At 39.7% G+C, this 22,591-nt stretch overlaps 1 protein-coding gene across 3 annotated transcripts in view; it reads left to right on the top strand.

Moving 5' to 3' along the window:
* Positions 1 to 22,591, top strand: part of alcama (activated leukocyte cell adhesion molecule a) — a 70,274-nt gene that overhangs the window by 36,606 nt on the left and 11,077 nt on the right. For all 3 annotated transcript variants that reach the window (XM_070982693.1, XM_070982690.1, XM_070982691.1), the window contains exons 2-10: positions 8,213 to 8,319; positions 10,140 to 10,359; positions 11,086 to 11,150; positions 16,436 to 16,523; positions 16,920 to 17,090; positions 18,930 to 19,054; positions 19,507 to 19,639; positions 20,968 to 21,080; positions 21,942 to 22,065. In XM_070982693.1, coding sequence (XP_070838794.1) covers positions 8,213 to 8,319; positions 10,140 to 10,359; positions 11,086 to 11,150; positions 16,436 to 16,523; positions 16,920 to 17,090; positions 18,930 to 19,054; positions 19,507 to 19,639; positions 20,968 to 21,080; positions 21,942 to 22,065 — 1,146 coding nt within the window. The remainder of the gene's footprint in view (positions 1 to 8,212; positions 8,320 to 10,139; positions 10,360 to 11,085; positions 11,151 to 16,435; positions 16,524 to 16,919; positions 17,091 to 18,929; positions 19,055 to 19,506; positions 19,640 to 20,967; positions 21,081 to 21,941; positions 22,066 to 22,591) is intronic.

Here is a 22,591-nt window from a genome sequence, read left to right as displayed (position 1 = left end):
ACTCTTGCGGTGAATTTGTCTAACTGTATTTGAAACTTTACAAAATGTCTTTACAGATCTTAAAGGGGCGCTCTAACTTTTTTACACATCAAGTGTAGTTTCTTCATCAAGAGGACAACACCGAAAGCCTGTGTGGTAACTGGGGGTGTTTTAAAGACATGGGAATTTTCTAGTCAAGAGGGTGTGACAAAATGATGCCTTTAGTTGCATTATAGGAGGTTTGGATCCTGTGTTTCTGGGGAATTACTCTTACTAGGGACTAAAAGACAGAATATCTCAGCCTCTGCTGCACAGATTTTGACCTTTAAACAAAAATTTGCCTCTTGTTACTCACCCAACTTAACTGAGGCGCAATAGTCACTGGAGTACCTCTTTAAAAATGCAGCGAGGCATTATATTCAGTATATCTGTTGTTGCTCTACAGCAGTGCTCAGGACGCATGTTGACACTATGTGGGAAGGAAGGAGGTCTGAGGACTGTCAAGGGGAAGTCTGTGGTACATATCTGGCAAGAGAGGTTTTGTGGGTGAAGTCTAAACATCTCCTCCTACCTGTGTATGCTGAGGACACACACACAGTTAACAGACAGAACGATCACTGCTTTCCCCTCAATCAAGCTGCCGTTTTTAGCCAGCCTACAGTCTGACTTTCAGTCTGCCGTTGATCACTGCCAAGGCAGAAAGCCTTTTGATGACTCATGCAGATAGGCATCCATACACAGGCGCAAAAATCTCTCTCAGGCACACTCGTACTCTCATACACACGTTGTTTGGTTGAGTCATGGGTGGGATGATATGTGATAAGTAATTGGCCAATTTAGTTCATGAGCACAGAGGTATTTTGTGCAGAATTAAGGTGTTTTTCTCCATATCTCCACCCTATTGTGACATTCAGTATATTCTTTGGACTTTATGTTGCTTAGGTTTGAGCTTGAGTAGGTGTTGTCCGTTCAACGCAGTGACATAAGTCTTCCTTTTACTTAATCACACAGTACCTGCAGCTGTTTGTTAAACCTGCTATAACAGATTTTTCAAGGAACTTTGATGCTGCCAAAATAAGCTGTGAAAACAACATATGTACACAAAATATCATCAGCTTGTAACTTGATATGGTGAACTTATTAGCAAGCAGTTGTTTATTTACACTTCCAGCAGTGATAGAGCAACATGAGCATTCATTTGGAGTTTTGTTTGTGTCCACTAGATGAATGTAATTCCAATATTCGTTTTCTTTTCAGTTCTGTTTTTGGTCTCTGTCAAGTCCTGGGGGAATTATTTGGCTCTTTAGCTGCTGTATGCAATGTTCACCAACTAGTCATCAACTGTTTCTGTATGCTGTTTGCTGGTGATCATGTGCTGTAGTGCACAGTGGGTTTCAGATTTCTTTCTTTAAAAACAGTTGCTTGCTGCATCAGAAAACAACAGCAGTGATAGTGAACCAAAACAGTCAAGGCCAAGTTGTGGCTGGACAACTAAAGAATGAGCTGAACTCATTAGAAAGCTCTGCAGAGCTGAGGGGAGCTGCAGATTCAGCTGATAATTCTCTGTAGGTCCATCACTAAGAGTGATACCTTTCACTTTGTGACGTTATTTTCACATCGCTGTTTGATGTGCTTTTATTGTAAAAATAAAATATTGTAAAAAAAAAAAGTACAGCTGTTTTAAGAGCAGAGGGGAAACATTCATGAACTATACATGAACATTTTAAATGAAAGTGTCACAGATCAGAACTTCCAAATTCTTCTTTCTGCTTTGTCTGCTTTGAACAATGTGACTTGGATCTTGTAAAGCTGTGAGTTTTAGGTCATTGTGGTTCATTTATAATTTAGACAGATATTTTACATTACACTGAGATAAACTTTCACAGTCCCTCCAGAAACTGCTGTATAACAGACCATTACTAATTCATCTGATAGTGTGCATCAAGGCTTCATATGCTCAACTGAAAAAGCATGGGACCTCTCCATGTGAGGGATATGGTCTCAATCATCTTTCATTATGTGCAAAATCTAACTACATTTTGTAGTATGCCAGATATTTTTCACACTTCTTCCCATGGTCAAATAGGGCAAGTGTAATTTTACATCATCTGGCACAAACACAGCATTCATATAAAGTGCACTTCTCTGTGAGAAGGGAACTGTCCACCCATCATAGCAATCCCAGCAATGTCAAGCTTTTACCATTATGCTCCAGAGTAGAGACAAGTAGATGTGTTGTTATGCTAATGCATGTTAATCAACTCCTCGCCTGAACGAGCGCTTAGCCTCTAACATTTCAGATATCGCTGCAACAGCAGACATGCAAATGTTTCCTCGGCAATCTGCAAGCTTGATAGAAGCAGAGAAAAATGATCATGGTGACATTTTATACATGAATGCTCAGACAAAGCATTCAGACAGGGTGATAAATGAGGCTGGTGGTGTATATGTACTGTGCAGCCGCCTTGGTTCTTCTACCAGAAAAGGGCATGTGAAGACATGTGGGTAAATATACATGCCTTACCACACATACCTGGATACACAGACACTTACACTTTTCTCTGACTGTCTTGCCTTTTTTCTAGTCTTTGTTTTTCTCGTTAAATTGGAATTATATATTTACTGTATGTCCATAACAAGGCGACACAGAAGAAACACATGGATGCAGATATCTATTTACTTCAGTCTGTGTTGTGTGTTTTGTAATGTGTTGTATGTCGAGTGTGTGTTGCTGTTGCTGTTTCCCTTACCTGTCAACACTGGAATTTGAAAAGTTTTCCGGCGCCATGCCTGGGCCATCTCATCACCTTTACCACATACCTTACATTTAGACAACCTTTGACATATCAGAGCATCAGGGATTGATTTCACTAGTTACACCCACATCAAGTGACTACAGTCAGGTGGTCAGAATCAGACACCTGGTTGAAAGTGAAATGCCGAATACATCCCTGCATTCATTGCATTCATTGGCAGAACATGTTTCTGCACCTCTTGGGCATGCCTTTGCTTCACAGATTTGTCATACAGGCTCACATCACTTTTCCCTCTGTGTGATACACTGTAATCCGTGGGGCATATTTTACAGAAAGCATGAGTTTGACTGAGGTTGCTCTTCGTTAAGTATAGGTAGGACTCCTCCCATTTGGTGAGATACACACTCAAACTTAACCTTTTTGGCAGGTTCCCATCTGCCCCACATCATCATCACCATCAACATCATCATCATCTTCTTCTTCTTCACGTAACCTCCTGACTACTAGTATTTCAAATTTGTCCCCTGTGGAGGACATTTTGAGAGAGAGAGAGAGAGAGAGAGAAATACAGAAACTTTTTTCATCTTGCAGCATTAACAACAGTTGCACTAAGTGTCAGACATTTGGAGGTTTTTTTCTTCACTCATGGCCCCTGTTGTTGACTGAGCTGTATCTCACTTAACACACACACACACACACACACACACACACACACACACACACACACACACACACACACACACACACACACACACACACACACACACACACACACTCACACTTGACAAAGGGCTGAGTGAGCTTGTCCCAAAGCCACGACACTCCACACCTGCTCTGCAAAGGAAGAAGCCAAGTCCTGTTATCTTTACTGGCACTGAAGGTGACAAGGGATGTATCTGCCAGTTTATTTATACTTGGTATTGTCACTCAGCAATAAATCCACTATACTCCCTGGGCTTAGCTGGTGTTTTTTTGTGTCAGGAGGGAGGGAGGAAGTGCAATCACAGTTCCAGTTTGATTTGGAGGCTGTGCTTGACACAAGGAATCACATTTCACTGTGACAGCTGCAAGCTGGCATGGTTTGGGGCTATATGCCATTTTGCACACACACACACACACACACACACACACACACACACACACACACACACACACACACACATCCATATTCTAGGTAATAGTTTGACTTGCTCGATGAGGCTGACTGGGATAAAATATTGCATGAAGAAGTCTTTTTGCTCTAGTTAGAATCCTCCTTCTTCCTCTGTATGCCTTGTTGTTCAGTCATCTCCTGTGCTCAGTGACTGGAAACCCCCCCCCACAAATCTCCCATCTCATACACACACAGACAGACACACACACTCTGAAACTGATGATTCCACTGCTGGCCAAGGTGGTGTAGATTTACTTCATATCACATGAACGCTGTGTATTATATTCAATCAAGTGAGTTAGTCTATTACTCACCATGTGCTGTAACATGGCCAAAACAAACTGAATCAAAAGGAAAGTCATATTGAAGCATCATAAAGAGGTATTTTTAGTTTGTTAGGAACATAATAGACCTGGATACGCATGTGTGTACGCTTAAAAACATGAGAAGTACTGCAGGGCAAAAACATCTTTGCTTTTCATTATGGAATACTAACAGTCAGCTTTTAACTGTCATTTGAAATCCACAGTTTCTTTGCTTTTCCTGTCTACATCTCCTTTACAGTTTGATAACAAAGTACTCTGAGGAGATGCGTGAGAAAAAAATAATCCCAGTTGGATTGCACGTTGACTCATTGGAAGTGGAAAAAGTTTATGAAAACATATCAAGAGCATCAACTTTGCAGTGTCAATTTAGGTGCCTGTGTAATGATGAAGGCTGGAGGGGGAGACCCCAGAAAGGCCTGTTTTCATCTCCCCTGGAACACATTGTTCAGCTGGTGGATAATCGTGAGATAAGAGGAATTGTGTTAGAGCTGCCAGAGCAAACAAAACCATGCCTTCAGGACAGAGAGGGTTGCAGGTTTTTGTTTGTGAAAGGCGTTTACCAAGCGTGGCGGAAAAAAAGGGGGCTGTTGAAAATCCTAAGTAGCTTTGCAGCCAAACTGAGAGGAAACTCTACGTTAGACCAAGAGATAGCAAACCCAGCAGATGGTTTGCACAGTGGAAAAGAGTGCAACCACGCTGATACATTTCTGATTTTTGAAAGAGGTGAGATGATGCAAAGAGTGAAGAAAGAGTGAGAAAAGCATGTGGGCAAGTGTTTTATAGCCTGCTGTCTATAACCATACTCCCACTGTCTCCAGTAAGACTGAGATCTAATAAAGTGATTCCTGCAGAATCATTAATCGGTGGTAGAGAGATTGACAGTGTATTTGTTGCACTAGCCCTGTGAACACCAGTCATGCATAATTAACTGTAGAAATCTAATTAAACTATTGCCGAAGCAATTTAACGGCAAAACTTTTTAATGAAGTTTTCTGAAGTGAAAAAAACTCTAGTTGTTACTTAGCATTACCGGATGCATTTCAGGTGGAGGTATATGTAAACCTTTTGTCTCTTTTAGACTGCAGTACACATAGTAGTGAGTCTGAACCCATAATTTGATACCAAGTGAAGTGGGCCACACACAGTTCTTCTCTGCTTTCTCCTCTCTGCTATTTTCAGCTGTTAATCATCGAGGCTAATGTGCTATTACTTCCTTCCCACCTGCATGAACAGTGCTCTCCTGTAGCACAGCTCCTGGCTCTTTTGTTGATCCACTGCTCTAGATACTGGATGATTTATGGGTTTTACCCGGAGAGATAAAATACACCAACATATGATGTAGTCTTTCCACTTAGGTAACACTGATGTCTGAGCAAAAGTTATTCAGAAAAATGAATGACAGAATTAAATGTAATACAAAACATGCTCAGAACTGTACTGATGTTTGGTACAGATTTATTGTGGTGTTGCAAAGCTATTGGTAAGTGTTTCTAATAAGAACATGTGAAAGGCAGCATGATCACGTCAGGCGAACATGAGCTGGCCTGGCTGCATTGTTGCTGCTTTTGATTCTTTGGTATCCATCTTGGTTGCCACTGTTTCACTTCCGTGCATACCATGCTGCAGCCCTGACAAGGACCATTTCAGCAGAAACAACTTGGATTTAATCTTTCACTGGGTTAACCCAAGAACCTACCTTTGTTTTTTCTGTGTGTGGATGCCATACTGTAGCAGACCTGAACAAATGTAGTGCTCATTTTCTAATAAATAATGTTCAGGTTTAATCAAATTTTATGCGTGATATGTCTGATGCATTTTATCAAGTCCTTACTTCCCAAAGTACAATGGTTTATGATTCAAGTCAGAAGTTAGATTTCAAAAAACATACTGGCGTATTGGGGTTCTGCAGCTGTGATTCGCTCATTAGAAAATAATTACAGAATCAAGTGCTAAGACATCAGTACTCTTACCAGCTCGTATAGAGAGACACACGTTCAGACACATCATCATTATCTTGCCTTATAAGTGCTTTGCACCATGTCTGCATGCTCACTTTGTAGCCATAAAGTCTTTGACATTTTTTACACCACTTTTTCACCATGTTTTCTGCAGGTCACTGGAACCATGACCTACAAAAGGCGACAAGTAACCGGGCAGTGAAACCGAGCAAGTTATCTCATACCTCCTAGAATTATGGAAGTTAACTTTTTGTTAGCACTTTCATTCTTTGCCCCCTGAAGTTTTGAGGCACACAGATTCTCGTAATTGGCCATCCAGCTCAAATTCACTGAGACAGTTTGTTTACTTCTCCATAACTGTTGTTATGTGATCAAAGATGTTAAATTTAGCTGACTCTTTGAGCAGAATTCCCTTGTGGCTTGTGTCTTGCATTACGAGAGAAAACATGCAGCTTTTTTCATGGTCTTCTTCATTAAACCATAAGTAGTGTTGCTCATTGCATACACAGTTGCTTTAATTTGACAGCAGCTTTCTGCATGAATTCAGTGAAAAATAAAAAAATCAATGAAGCTTTGTGTTACTGGATGCTCACACTATTGATGTGTTTTTTTAGACCTTCAAACAGTGCTGGCTGTTCTCTGCTTGTGAATAAACAGAACCACAACTCAAAACTGACGTTGCTTATAATATCATGTGGAAGGGAAGAATATAGTAAAGTTTAACTAGAATTTGCCGGATGAAGAAAGGAGATATGCTCACTTTCACTTTTTTAAAGGCTGACATATTTTAAATAGCATAATTGGTGGATGTAGATGATACTAATCGCTAATTAATGGGGTAATCTGTGTTGGTGGTTGGATGCACATGAATTCAGATGGAGATACAGTATCATGAAAAATGTAGTTCTTCACAACTGAGTAGTGTTTCTTTGTGTCAACCCCAATTTACTTAATTAATTGTCTTTGAGGGAGTGAAAATAGTGGAAAGTAATCTGAGGTTTTGGTGTGAGTGCATGCAGTAATGAGATGGATGTGCATGTGTTTTCCTAAGCACTGACTAGAATGTTGGTCCTGTTTATAGAAAGTGACTTAGTGCCTTTTAATTAAAGCATTGTGTTTTGTTGTTAGTGGTTTGTTTTTAATTTTCTGTTTTCAGAAAACAATACTTGTTCTTGCATTCTAACTGTAGTTAAGAACTAATGTCAGTAAAAGTTAGCTCAAAGCTAAAGAGGCATGAGTTGATGAGCATGAGGCTTGGCTGGAGCAAAAGCAGCCACTTCATTTAGCAGCTGCACTTGTGCATGTTCTGGCCTCATCACTCTGGAATGATCAGAATCTGAACCGCTTCTGCCTTTTTAGCTAAAAGCTCAAAGAGAAAGAGTTGGAGCGTGAAGACCTTAGTGTCCCTCCACTCTGCTCTCACCCCCATCCATCAATCTTCTCTCGACCCTTTTTCTCCTTCCTCCCACGTTGCACATGACTGGGCTGTGCCACCATAGCAACTACTCCACTTCAGTGTTCCCTCACTTTTGTGGACTGAGGAAATGGCCTTGCTGTGGCGATGCACACGGAGCACTGAGCTTGACCCACTGAGCCCAGCCTCTCACACCTCTGCCATTGAACAGGGAGGAATGCTTGAAATGTGCTGTCACAACAGTTGGAGTGACAGCATTGTGTGGTGTGGCTGTATTCACTTTGTTTGCACCAATCCATTTCTAGACATTTATACTCTATACCACAGTCTCTGTAAGGGGTCTGAAAACATGGGATCACAGGCATAATCATACCACTGATCAGTGGCTCCAAATCAAGTGATCTAATTGTGTCATCAGATAAAAGTGTGAATCCCATAAGCACCTTTTATACTTTTTTTTTGACAGTTTGTTTCCCTATGATGTCAGATGTTTTTAACACCTTGTGACTGTAACACAGCTCTACTGGAACATTTGGGGTTTAATGTGCACAAACATGCCATAACAGCACTGGGGGTAGCACATATCTCTTCAGTGGGTCTTCAATCTGTTACCTTTTATGTTGCAGCATGGGGTACAGAGAGTGTGACTGCCTTGTATGGAGACACCATTGTTATACCATGCAACGGTGGAGCTCCAGCACCAGCGGGTCTGATGTTCATCAAGTGGAAATACGTAAGTAAATAATGATTCTCAATACTGTCTATGAAGTGTTTTAGGTTTACTGAATGCACACTTCGCCAAGACATTCAGTGACAATGAAGAGGAGGAATAATGGAGCATATGAAACGATTTGGCTTATCTTTGGTGTGTGTGACTACACATTGTCACTTCAATTTTTACACTCATTTTTCCTGGAAGAATTAGGAAGACTAAAGACTTCTGCACATTTTCAAATGACAGATGTTGCATTTTTAAGCTTGTGGTTTTCTTTGTTTTCTGAAAAATACACAAAAATGTAACCACCCAATGGGATCAGAAGAACCAAAAATATATGTCAAATACACTTATTTATTTTCATAGTTTTAGTCAGAATCATTAAAGAGCTATACGAGATACATGAAAAAGTTAATTTAAAAAGGATAGCACAATAACAAATGAAATAAATATATGAATAAATAGAAGAGTTTTTCAAAAAGATGCAAAAGCACACATCTCATGTGAAGTCATGTACGTATGTTCTAAAGTAAAACCTTTTTCAGTGAAATCCCCCAACATGTCCACTATAGTGCAGTCTATCCCACTCGTCAATTACAAAGCTTCCTGGAAACATATTCAGAAGTCATGTCTAATCAGGATCAGTGCCTTTTGAAGACAAATTGATGAAACTCAGCTGCTTTGGTAAGGGCCATGTGAGAAGGACTACCACTTAATGCTTTTATTCAAGAGAAATTTAGTTTCAGTTATGACAAAGTGGTTTTTGTCAGATGAGAAGTTTCAGGTAGAACGATGATTTACAAAGGTTTTCACTTGAATGTCTGCTGCCATTAGTGAGCTTTTGAAGATTATATCCCAGAGGTAATGAGATTTCTAATGTGGGAGAGTTTTGTGCATATTTTATGACATCACCCCAACATCAGACTCAAGCTTTGATAGAATGATGAATGTTATTAAAATAAATAAAAAAATAAATAAAAGTTCCATCAAACTTCACTTGCACTTTTTTTTTTTTTTTTTGGCAATTTTTCACATTACAGTTTTTCTATCATTGTAAAGTCAATCAGTCTGACAAAAGATTTGAACACATCAACTTGAACCCTGGCAAGTTGTGATCATTATTTTTTGACATTTAATTGACAAAATGAGTAATTAATCAATCAAAAATCATATGCAGATTAATGGATAATGAAGTAAACATTATTTGTAGCCTCAAAGGTATTCTCTCGAGGACCCTCAAGTAGAATCTGTTTTCAATCAAAAATACTTTAGCATTTCCGTTTTATTCAACTTTTTTTTCCACTCCACTTCCTTCAGTAAAGGATTTGAATACTTGCTCCACCACTGCTCATACTGTCGGTGCAGGTGCTGAAGAAGTGTTAGAGATGCTCATGTAACTTCAGTGAGAGACTTCAAGACATGACTTGAGCAGAGCTTTAAAAGTGTGTGTCCTTGATAAAACATATGGAAAAAATAGAATATAATTGTAATCTAAGATGTCAGTTAAATATGGATTCTCATAATCCCAAGTGTAATTAGCCAGTATCAATGAGATCAATTCTAATCTGTCATGCTGAATCTACTAATATTGCAAGATACAATTTGACTCGTGTAGTGCGTACCTCTTCTAATTAACATGTATTTTTCACGGCGTCACAGCTTTGACAGATTGCACACTTAGATGTTCTTTGGTAGTTTGTCAAATGACATATTTTGGTACTGGGTCACAGATTGTTAGATGTTTGTAAATCTCCCTTCCACTAAACTATAATTACGACTGAGGGATGTGATGCACGGATTTACAAAATCACGTAAATGGGTTTCTTGTCACACCTCAGGAAAAAGATGATGGCACGCCCGGCGATCTGCTGATCAAACAGGCCCGCAGCGAGCAGGCCACAGTGCAGGCCACAGACAGTTACGCTCAGCGTGTCAGCATCGATGACAAGTTCAACCTGCTCATCACCCAGGCCTCACTCACAGACCAGAAGACCTTCACCTGTATGGTGGTTTCAGGCACCAACCTCATGGAGTTCCCCGTCTCTGTCGTTGTTCACAGTAAGCTCAATATTGACACAACTGCTTCGACAAAATTGTGAACATATTTCCCTAATAACACAACATACAGCCTGTGAACAAGTTCAACTTAATGTCTTGTCATTTTACGTGTAGTGTTGGCCTTTTTTATTGTCGTTAGCAATAAACCAAAAACAGCAGCAAAAAATACATTTGTCAAGCTTATTCAGTGATCCATGGCTGATTCAGTTCAGTTGGATCAGGCCTTCCTAACAAACAGCTTGTTTTTAATTGTATTAAAACTCCATGTTGTCCACTGTGGATTTATTCCTTTGTTTCCTCCTGTAACTATGCTTCTGAATCTGAATTTCACTCCTCAAAATTGCTCATGTATCTCCTGCTAATGGGCTTTGCAAACCCATGCGTGAAATAGGACATGAAGAGACTAACTCAGTAGGCCTTAGAGAGAGTATTAAGTTGTAGTTAACAGGGGGCAAGTTGAAATTATGTCCTACAGCCTGAATATTAACTATGCAATAAGTTTGCAGCTAAGCATTTAGATGAACTGGGCTGTCTACCTGCTAGTTACTGAATATTGTTTTACTAAAATAATTGTGTACATGTTTTCACTGTGCCCCACAGTTAGATGTGGAAAGCAATTACTAACAGCATGAAGAAAAGCAGTAAATCTGAAGAACTTTCTGCAGTTTGTCTGCAAGCTACACTTTTACGATTCCAAAACCTGATCCTCTTCTTTTGTGTTTGCAGAGAAACCATCGTCAGTTCAGATTATGGATAAGTCTGAAGTGCTGCAGAAGGACAAACCAACAACAGTAAGATTCACTTCAGCCTTTACATTTTAGGGTTCTGTACAGTGAATTCTGCACACGTAAGTGAGTGTGTAGGCTCAAGTAATTTTTTCATGAACTGTGGTGCCTGTAGTGTTATGTACTGAATATAAATTTTTACCCACTCGGAGAACTGCTGTTTTTCTTTTGGTTGCCCTTGTGAATTTCTATGATAAATAAAAGGGTCAATACCACTCAACATTTGACATAAAAACCGGGTGCTATTGTGGTCCCTGGGCTGGAGCACACAGGAAGCTGGCATGTTGGATAATTTACACAGTCCAAGCAAGCTGAGGTCTTAGAGGAATTCAATAAAAGAGGAAAAAGTAAGTCGAAAACAAGATTTTGTGCTAAAGTGTTAAACAGTTGGTTTTGGTGATTCATTTTCAAAGCATGCCAGTTGATTAATTTCTTCTGTCCAGGTCGGTAATGATTTTATTTATTCCAGCATGGTGCATAAAAATCAACTTGAACCTTAAACTCTACTGAGAGAGGAAATACATGGGAGTGAACCAGCTGTCCCCTCTCTCTAGCTTTACATTTGATTACTGTTATACGTTGCTGTAACTGTGAGCGAGGACTGAAGTAAAAATCCACAATTGGTACATTCAAGGACACTCTGACATTTGAGTTTTGATAGATACTAAATTGTGTGGGGTTTTTGTTACACATAAACAAAGTGTTGTCACGTAGACGGCTGCCAGTTATTGGACATTGGAGCATTTTGTGAATACACACTTCACAAGTTTTGAAAATGGTCTCCGCTTTCGTCTTTGAAAAGGTGGAGAGATGTTCACTGGGATAGATTATCAGTCTCAAACAAGTTTGAAAGATCTGCACCCTGGTTTTCATACTGTACTCAAATCAAATTTATTTCTATAGCACAGTTCCTACGAATAAGGCTCAATGTCCTTAACACACTGCAAATATGAACAAAGTGAAATAAAACATAAATATATGTTAATTACATATAAACAAACATTTCACAAAAATGATTCATCCCCTGTCCACCCACCTACATAAACATACCCACCCACACATCCTCAAAGAGACAGAGAGAGTGGAGGGCTTGCAAGCCGTGAGCAGGTCAGAGATGTATTTAAGAGCTAAACGATTAAGTGATTTGTAGACACTGAAGAATATTTTGAAATCAATGAGGTGGAAGCAGTTTGTGTCTGGAAGAGAAATCGGTCTGAAAGCATACGGTGTGCTTTGGTGTCACTGTGCATCATCTGGAAGCTATTTTGGATGTCCTCAGGTCTTGGGCGCCTCTTGGCTATGAACAGTTACTTGTAAATGTGAGATTTGTCTCTTTTAGAAGACATAAACAGAGATGGTTTTCTATGCATGTAATTGTGATTGTAAATATAGACATCAAATCTTTTTCTTAATTATAATGCTGGCTAATTAGCTGTTCAACAAAGCTTGAAGCGAAATCTCTTAATGCGGCTCTTAAGCTACAAATCCGTTCACTGTGTCATAGTAACTTAGATTTGGAAACAGTTCAGTCTTATCAGAGCTGCTTTATCATTTCTGACATATTAATGAATTGGGATTCAGCTGCAGTGAAAGTAATGCTGGGGTGAAAGATAACTAAAGTCAGCATCAAAATGCCTCTTATGGCTGCTACTAAAATGCTTTAATCGGAGAACGGTGATGTGAAAAACCACCTGTCAGAATGTGAGCATGTGCACAAACGTGTCTCCGGCCTTTAAGAACAATGCATACATTTCAAATCTGAACTTACTTTGATTTATAGTTGAACGCCCACTCCTGCAAGAATAGCTCTCCTTATTCTGTTGTTCATTTTCACTCCCCGAAGACACACTGTCTGACTTTGACTTGAAAATGAGTATCTGTTGGAAAAAAGAGAAAACTTCTCGAAAGCTGAGGGCAGCACATTCACAACGGTCATCTGCCTCCTGTCTCCAGCAAGCAATGCACATTTCTTCCACCGCATGCAGCATATACACATGTATTATGGATCAAGTGAGTACTCCTGCCTCTGTCCGTATTTCCACCTAAAAATTCAGGCGCTATTGAACAGCTTTGAACATTTTGTAGAGAGGGTAGAGAGACAGGGAGAAATGGAGGGAATATGAGTGGGAAAGAAAAAAGAAGATGGAAGAGAGAGAATTCAGTTTTGATAACTTGCAAGAGGGTGGTGGAGGGCAAAGTGGATTCATACTCAAGTGGAATTCCAAATTAGAGGAAAGTGTCATATTGGGTGGTGGAGAATGCAGCGAGACTGAATGGTCTCAGCCGTGGAGTAGCAGAGGTCGTATTTTCATTTGCTTGCAAAAGTCAGCCCATGTGTTGTTGTTCTTAAACAAACAGGAAATATTGATCCAGACTGTGAAAGCGTATTACATGTGAAAGTCAAGATACAATACACTCACTTCAAAATCATACACGATATCCATTTGAGGATGATGTAGGCAGTAACTCCAAATAGACTTAGTTTTGCTTGTCATGCAGGATATGGTTTACCCTAGCTGAGGTGATCAGTCTGTTCATTAGTCTCATAACAAAAAGTTGGTTTATTACCATTCTGATGATCACTTAACTGTTCAGGTCATTTTTCAGGGAAAAATACAAATCACGTGCTGCTTCTTAGATGCAACACCTTGCATGTCATTGTGTATTGAACACTTTTAGATTTTGGGGCTGTTAATTAGAACAAATAAGCTAATGAAAGACACAACACATCATTATTTTGGGAACATCTTTGAAGTGGCAACACCTGACTTTGATCCCACTTATTTTGCATTTACAAGTGGTGAAACATTAAATGAATAGTTTAGCACCCTATAATGAGAATATTTCTTAGTAAACAGCATTTATTAACACAATTCTAACTTCTGCTATGAAGACATATTTTATATTAGAACTGTGTAACCATTTATTGTACTTATACAATAGCCTCCAATTATGGGTGTCCGTATGAGGCGGAATAGCTGTTGATTAATACATTTACATGTATAAATATTATGGAATAAACCATTTATTAAATATTCATATACTGCTTGTAAATTCTGAACTGGGGGTTTAAATTGTAGCATTACTGCACAGATCACTTAATTAATTAATTAAAAAATACTTGAATTATTAATGAAAATATCCCTTAGTTGCAGCTGTTGACTTGATTCATGTTATGTTTTTCGTGATAGCAAAGTGTGTGTGTGTGTGTGTGTGTGTGTGTGTGTGTGTGTGTGTGTGTGTGTGTGTGTGTGTGTGTGTGTTCTTACTGTATGTCATTTGCGGTGCTTTCTGCTTTGTGGTTTGCCTGTATCAGACACTGTACAGATTTCCTTTTGTCATTCTTGGGCTAAGCTAATCAACAGAAAGTGACACGATGACTGAGCATACATCTACAAATACTGTTGCTTTTATACTTTTAGATTCACAGACTCACTGAAACAGAAGCCTCAATCACTGACTGGCTACACTAGGAAACAGTGATTAAGAAAGAGAAAGAAAGAGAATTAAGAAAGAGTGTGACATCTGCAAAGGTAGCAGTCAGATCATGTAATAACTCATTACAGTGCTGTAAAGAGGTACAAGCATTAGGTTACACATTATGTTTTCTACACTTATTGCATTCTGGTGTGACCTGCTCCTTCACTGCTGACCTAGCACATGCTATGAACCTGTATGGGATAGTAAACAGTAAAGAGTAGTGTAAAAGAGAAGAGCCCGATATTGTCCTCAAGTCATTTAAATGGAGCTCTCTTCCTAAACCTACAGTCTGTTAAAAGCTCTTTGTATTACTGTAGATGGGCAGTGGATGGTTGCCGGGGGATTTTTTGTTATCTGACTGAGACAGCACATTCATTCATTTTCTCTTGTCCTGGTCAAGTTATTCATTCTCCAGCCTTACCTTTCAGATCACACAATACATCGGATAAAGTGAGTGTTTTTGGTTGAAATAAAGGATATGCAGCAGAACTGACATTGTAATTTGACATTGTAATTACAATGTCAAATTACGTTCCATTGTAATTTGCGATTGTAGATACATTTTAAGAATTTCCCACAAGCTGGTCAGAAGATTGGACTGTCAAACAACAATGAAAACATTGTTTTCTGTATGTGTTGTGTATGTTCATTGAAAGTGGAAAAACCAGCCTGATGACCTGGTTAAGGGTGAGAAAATGAGTCTCCTTCCAGTCAAAAATGTGTTTGCCTATTGTTCACTCGGATGTTTTCGCCTGTGCAGAATGATGTATGCAGAGTTTGACGCCATCAGTCTGTTTTCACATTCATCTGATGAAGAGGGAAAGCTTCTCTGTTTCTTTTAAATCTGCGTAACACCAGGATGTACCAGCAGGATTTCAGGATCACAGCTAGTTTAGAAGCCAGTAGTGGTCCATTATGCAGCATACACAAGTGCGATATGGAAACCTGAAAGCTATGAGAATGGTCTTTTCAGTGAAGTAGATAATCTTGTGTCCGGCAGATAAGCTTTGCAGTATTGCATATTCCAAATGTATATTCATAGATTCTGGATTTTTCAATGAGAGAGAGGGAGGAGATGTGATTTGAACTTTTGTGGGAAAACCACTTCAGACTGCATGAGTATTATATTTCCTGACGCAAGACTCAAAGACATGTTTGTGGTGAGTCACGTTCACTCAGAGGTGCAGACTGTAGTGCAGGATATGAAACCAGGCGGTTTGGGAAAAGGAATGTTCTTATGACTCACTCCTTATCTGGTTCACTCACAGCATATCTCTGCTACCGTTGCTGACCTTCAATCCTGAATGTAACTGTGAGACAGGGAGACAGCATGCTTATTAACACAAAAACTAGTTCATTCCTGAATGAGGTAGTTGTTTGTCTTTTCTGGATGGAAATCAATGTTGGAAATCAGACATTACGTTATACAACTCCAGGACAGAGAATTAGGGCTTCACAGAAATGGCTTTTAGAGTGAAACTGCTTTTGTTTGTTGCCTACACAGTTATTCATTTCAGGGTGAAATTGCCTCTGAAATAATTGTTAAACAACAATCCACATAAATACACAAGATTATATTGATTTACTTGTGTACAAATTGCTACATTAAAATCAGTTCAGGTAAAGAGCATAAGCAAACATTTTCATAATGCTCAGTTCATCACTTCCATACTGACAGAGATTACCGATGAAAGCAGATGCATTTTCAGTGAAATGACTGAAGTGGATTAAAACAGTCTTGAGTGTGTGGACTGTTTTATTGTTTTCTGTTTTATATTTTAGCGTTTTTTCCCCTCTTCTGTTTTGATCAGCTGGGAACATGTGTTGCGGCAGATGCAAACCCAGCAGCTACAATCACATGGAAGAAGAATGGAAAGCCCTTGGTAGCCGATGGGAAAGGTAACATCACATGTTTGCTGACACCCTCAGAAACTATTCAACAGTCACACCACACAAGACGCAGTCATGCAGAGATCCCCCTGGGGGCCAATAAGTGCTTTTGTACAGTGAGAGTGAACATGAAATCTCTCATAGTGTGTTGTATTTAACGAAGACAATAGCTTAAACAATGGACAATAGAATTACATCATTTATTGTTGTTTATTGTCAAGGAAGGGTGCAGTAATGTGATAGTACTTCTGGAATTTTGTCATTTTTAATTTGACACCTGTGTGTGTGTGTGTGTGTGTGTGTGTGTGTGTGTGTGTGTGTGTGTGTGTGTGTGTGTGTGTGTGTGTGTGTGTGTGTGTGTGTGAATGTGGCTGTCATCTGCACTGTCCATCTCTTCCTCTTCAGCCGTTGTGATCACCCCCAGCTTGAAGGTGGATCCAGCCACAGGCCTGTCCACCACCTCCTCCACTCTTCAGTATGTAGCCACCAAGGAGGATGTTGGCGCAGTCTTTGCTTGTGTGTCCACACATGAACTGGACAATCAGGAGACTGACCTGGAACCCTTTCCCATTCACTGTAAGTGCAGTACAGGAAAACCATCAGGTTCCAGAACTGTATTACACCTTCTGTATGCTCTCCCTGCCCATACACAGTAGGTTGTCAAGAGTATTGAGAGGTGTATGGTAGAGTTATGTTGTGCTAAACAGTCAAATTGCCTTTGTCATTATGTAAAAAAGGACTGCCCTAAGGTTTTATGGATTTAAAATGGAAGAAAAGCAGCACAGACAAAAATTGTATATTTGAGGTCATGCAATATGTATAAAACTGTGCCTGCAATTTAACATCTGAGAACAGCAGGTGATAACAGGTAATATCTGAAACACTATTTTATCACACAGGCACACAAACCTTTTTTTTTGAGGTTGCATAGCTGATATTTAAAAGCCTTGAAGCCTTTCACTTGCAGCATTAAAATGAACTTTTATACATATGTAATATAGTCTGACTGTAGTCTCCAAGATCAAGTTGTGTCTGTGAACATTTCAGTGTCCTTGGGCAATGACAACATAGTAGCTTTATGAACAACCAGACCAACAGCAGAATTCCTAAAATGTACAATTGTGAAATGCTTCTACACCCACTACTACCTCCCCGGACTACTGACTGTCTTGCACTCTGGATACAGACTATTATGGTCTGTATCGGTTGTAAATATTCTAAACTGCACCTTATTTTTATTATTTTTACTATTTATATATATTATATTTATGACTAGGACATTGTAGCTGCTACAGGAGATGTTGCCAAATGGAATTTCATTGTACCCCTTGCAATGACAATAAAGTTTCTTCGAGACAGACTTCCCATAATCTATTTGCACCAAGTACACCGTGAATCAAGACAAGAATAATGCTCATCAAGCTTCTTTCTGATTCAGGTAGTTAAAGGCTGAGTATTTAAATTGAATCAACCAAATGAAATCCTCTCAATCCTGGACTGATTGCCTGACAGTAGAAGGTCTCGCGATTCACTACGATGAGTGGTGACTTTCCAGTTAAATCACTACACACTGCTCTGATTAGCCAACTCAAGCAGTCGTTTTATTGAGAGGGAAGCCAATCAGGAGAAGGTCCATGAATGCAGATGGTGTGAAACTGTGCTGGAACAGTAAGAAGTTTTATTTAACTGTCCTCTAAGTTACCTACAGTGTAGCCACAGAGTCACCACAGTGATGTATAGACACTGGACATAATTTATAGTTTGATGTGTAGACGTATTTTCTATTTGCCACGTGTGAAACGGTTGCAGCCTGTGCTAGCTTGAGATAGTTGCAGAGTACATGGAGGTGTGTAGGACTGAACAACTTGCCGTGGGAGGCGGTTTATCACAAGGCTCTGGAAACTGCACATAATAGCCATGCAGTGAACAATGTGCTTGCTGAGCTTTCTGCTGCGGTTGGCTAAAGGATTTTTCAGGATTTGAGGGTTTGGGGGAATTCCAACAGGGAATTACAGTCAGTGCGCTCTTTGTGTTCCTGATCACATCCCTGAAGTTTGAAGAGCAGATGGAGTGGGAGGCTTGGATCAATAAATGAAAGCAGGGAACTTGGGAGGCATCTGCAGTAGCAAGTTCATGGCAGAATTTTCAATTTGTAAGCTATTACTTTTTTCCAGTTTACTTTTTTCCTGTGTAAGGAGGATGATCTACACACTTGGCCAATCACAGAGTGATACGGTCACATTTTTAATATGGTGGAAGATTATTTCCTTGTTGTACTGTATGTATCTGTTCTGCATAATAGTTGAATTGATCCAGTTTATCCAATGTGAAGGTGAATCATTTCAATGGAAGTCAAGGGAAGGGTCTGTGAAGCTCTGACACTCGTGTTCTCTTTCTGCCCTCCTTTCTTCTCAGATCCTTCGGAGAAGGTTAGCCTCCAAATTATGCCCAAGGCGCCTATCATAGAAGGAGATAATGTTACGTTGAAGTGTCACGCTGACGGCAACCCTCCTCCCAGCTCCTACTTCTTCCACGTCCAGGTGAGTCAGAGCCCAAAATTCAACCTCATGCACTGCACTGTGGTCTGCTCAGGAATAACAGTTCGTCATTGAGACTTCAGCTCTTCAGTTTCACCATCCAGGCTATGGCAGCCATTACCACTCACCACAAATTTGAATTCCCTTTTTTTTAATTGGCAGTAGAAATATAAAAGAGAGCTAGAATTTGATGATGAAGGTTATATTTCAAGCATTGTACTTGCTTCTTTTGAGTTATTGCTGTGGCCTTTTAAAAACCCTATATCCATCTGACTTTAGGTGAGAGTATTTCATTTCAAATAATTAAGTGGACCTCGACACCACATACCTTTTAATCACTCCTTTCTCCATCCTTCCTTCTTTCTTGCTTTCTGTCTCATTTCCTGACATTATATCAGAATGAAAGAAGCTCATAGTACCTCTCTTTCCTCATCCTCCTCTTCTCTCACCACCAGGGCCAGAAAATGCTGGTGGAAAATTCGGACACCTACACTTTGACTGCCGTCAGCAGAGAGGCTGGGGGTGAATACAAATGCTCCCTGGCTGATAACGAGAAAATAGAGGCCTCTCAAAACATCGTTGTTAGCTGTGAGTACTCATGACATGTGCAGAACTTTAGCGTAGTGTCCCACAACAGGCAGGGAAACCATTGCTGTAACACGGACAAAAACCTCCAGCGGTTGTCCTCCGCTTCCTCATGCTCTTTGTACCTTGATTGAAAACTTTACACATACATAAAAGACTTTTATTCACTGTAAATTAAGTCATGGGAGCAGAGTAACAGTAATCTAATTCAAACTTTGAGAGCCCAGGCTGGCAGGGAGGCAGAGCGTAGAGTGCCAGGCAGGGAGGAGAACTAATTAGAAATTTCTGACATCGAGTGAGCAAAAGTGACAAAGTGTTTGGGTGGGCGAGGAGCTCAGGCAGCTGATAAGCTGTTTTTCCCTCCTGCCATCCACCAGCACTCCCTCAAGTAATTACTCCCGTCTTCCCAGGTGTATGTGTCTGAGCCCTCTGTTCAAATGGGCCCTATCATTATAATAAAAAATAAGTCTGACACATTTCCCCTCCTCTTTGTCCCATATTGCAGCTTCAGTGCATTTCACACATCTTAAGCAAAGAACGTTTTTTTAAATTGAGTTTGTGACTGAGGAAAGAGAAACAATAGCTCTCTAAATTTGAAATTGTTAGATATTTTTGTGACTGTGTATTAGTATGTGTCTCAAGAGAACGTGGCCTTGTAGAAAAGGGGTACAAAAAATTGCTGTGCAGTAGTGTAAATGTCCTCTGACAGCTAGCAACTAAAAATTTAACTCCTTTTTTGTACAATGTTATTTATTTCCCTGTCCCTGCCAAAACTAGATGCATTCAAATACAAATGCAAGTCAAATCCCCTTCATCGACATTCACAGAGAGAAGGAACCAAGTTTTCTTAAACCACAATGGATGAGCGTTGTATTATTGTTTATTATTGTTTTCCAGGCACACAATGTTCTATTTACTGTATGTTAAATGGGAAATAAACTGGAAACAACAATGGAGGATAAGAATAACTGGGATGTATTGACCAAAGGAGACAACATTACAGATAATTCCTGTAGAACTTACCTGTTGCTGATTAGCCTTTAAACACTTAATTTGCATTTCTGTGAAATGCTGCAAAATAATTAAACAACAGAAAAAAGCAGTCCCCACTGTGGTGTTTTTAGAATTGTCACAGTCGACAGAACAGCTGAACCCTCAGCACAGAGTTGTGTTTGAAAGTGGACATTGTGACAATAGTGTTGAAAGAGTCCCCTTCGAGATTTCCACACTATGGCAACTTTGTTGCCCATTGCAAAGGCAGCAAAATGAGCGTGCTTACTTTTAGCCAACCGAGATCATAGAACCGTCCTTTTCCTGTCTTGTTTTCTCAGACCTCGATCTGAGCCTGAGTCTCACTGGGAAGGTGGTGAGGAAAGTAGGGGACACCTTATCTCTGAAGATGGACAAGATCGCCTCAGGCGATGTTAAAGTGTTATGGACAAAGGTAATGGTGCTGGGGTTGGGTCATTGATCAGAGAGATGTGTAGAACAAAATGAAAGAGTTTGAAACAGTTGAATTTGTTAACAGCCTGTTTACATAGTCTTTGGCCAGTAATTGAGCCTGACTGCAGCAACTCACTCTAAGCTTTTACTGTATATACAGTGGACCCCAGGAAGACTAGCTGTTCATCCAGGCATCAGCTAATGGGGATCCACAAACAAATAAACAAATAAACAAAATACTGCGAATAGTGGTTGGACCTGATGATTTCTTTTTCCTCCAACACCTCAGATGCTGAATGGCAGTGTCAAACCATTTATTCTACACTGTGCATCTGACAGAGAGCTCAGCCTAAACTACGCTCACATCAAAGAAAACAAATTATGCTGCATTTGTCGAGAGGATGGTAGATTTAGAAGTGTTCTTTAAGGGAAACTATTGTTCAAAGGCTTATCTACAACCAATAGTAAGAAGTTTAGTTAGAGTTGATATATTGGTCAGTTAATCTTTTAGAAAACATAAGGAGGAGTAAGATCAGATGATTCTTGACTCTGGGTTATTACAGCAGCAAAAATAGGATGTACTGTAGATACAGGGAAAGGAAAATGATGAAATACTGAAAATTAGATAACGGTGTCCTCATGACATTGATAAAGAGATTTCCGTAGCCCCATATAATGGATGCAGAATGTCCACACTGACTTCTGAAATTAGCTTTCCTGTTACCCTGAACAGAAGAAGCGGCTATAGAAATGAAATGGTTGGATGAAACTTGTATTCATATGTACTGTTGCATGTCAGTAAGAATTACAGGTAGACTTTACTTTAGAAAGCACAGACTGGCATTGTTATTCTTGTTTTCAGAATGGAAAGACAGTGACGGAGCCGGAGTTTAGCAAGTTGACCTACGCTGATGCAGGAGTCTATGTATGTGAGGTCTCCACATCTGCCCTCACACGGCGTGAGAGCTTTGAACTGGTTGTAGAAGGTGAGTAAGTCTTTTGATGTTGATGAAATGAGTGGAACACCGAAAATGCTCTGCTTATGAATGGGACCCAGGCAGGAAGTTGATTTCATTGTATAAGTTGATTTATACATGGTAGCAGAAACACTAAAACAAGATGATACATTACATATAAAAGAGAAGTGCAAGAAAGAGGCAAATATTCAGTTAATGGTGGAAGAATGGGAAGAGATTGACGAACAACAGTGGAAACAACCTGCTCCTTATGTTGGGGACAATATGGATGTAATGATAAGATTTTTCACCAGCAAGAAAAAACACCAAGATACAAGATGCTGGACATTGTGTGGTGCAAACAAAGCAGATCTTTTCCATGTTTTTGGGGGGTTGCCCAGGTATTATCCCATACTAACAAAAGAACTGTATGGAGAAAAACTGGATAAATTTAAGAGAATCTGGGGAAACTGTTGCCATTGAGGTCAGACTTTATATGAAAGAACGAATGAATAGGAAAAGCACTGGGTTCATAGCTCCAGATTTGTTCTACATT

This window comes from Chaetodon trifascialis, chromosome 16, assembly GCF_039877785.1.
Source record: "Chaetodon trifascialis isolate fChaTrf1 chromosome 16, fChaTrf1.hap1, whole genome shotgun sequence".
Classification (NCBI taxonomy): Eukaryota; Metazoa; Chordata; class Actinopteri; order Chaetodontiformes; family Chaetodontidae; genus Chaetodon; species Chaetodon trifascialis.
The sequence above is the reverse complement of the archived record's forward strand: the minus strand, read 5'-3'. Positions and strand labels throughout refer to the sequence as shown.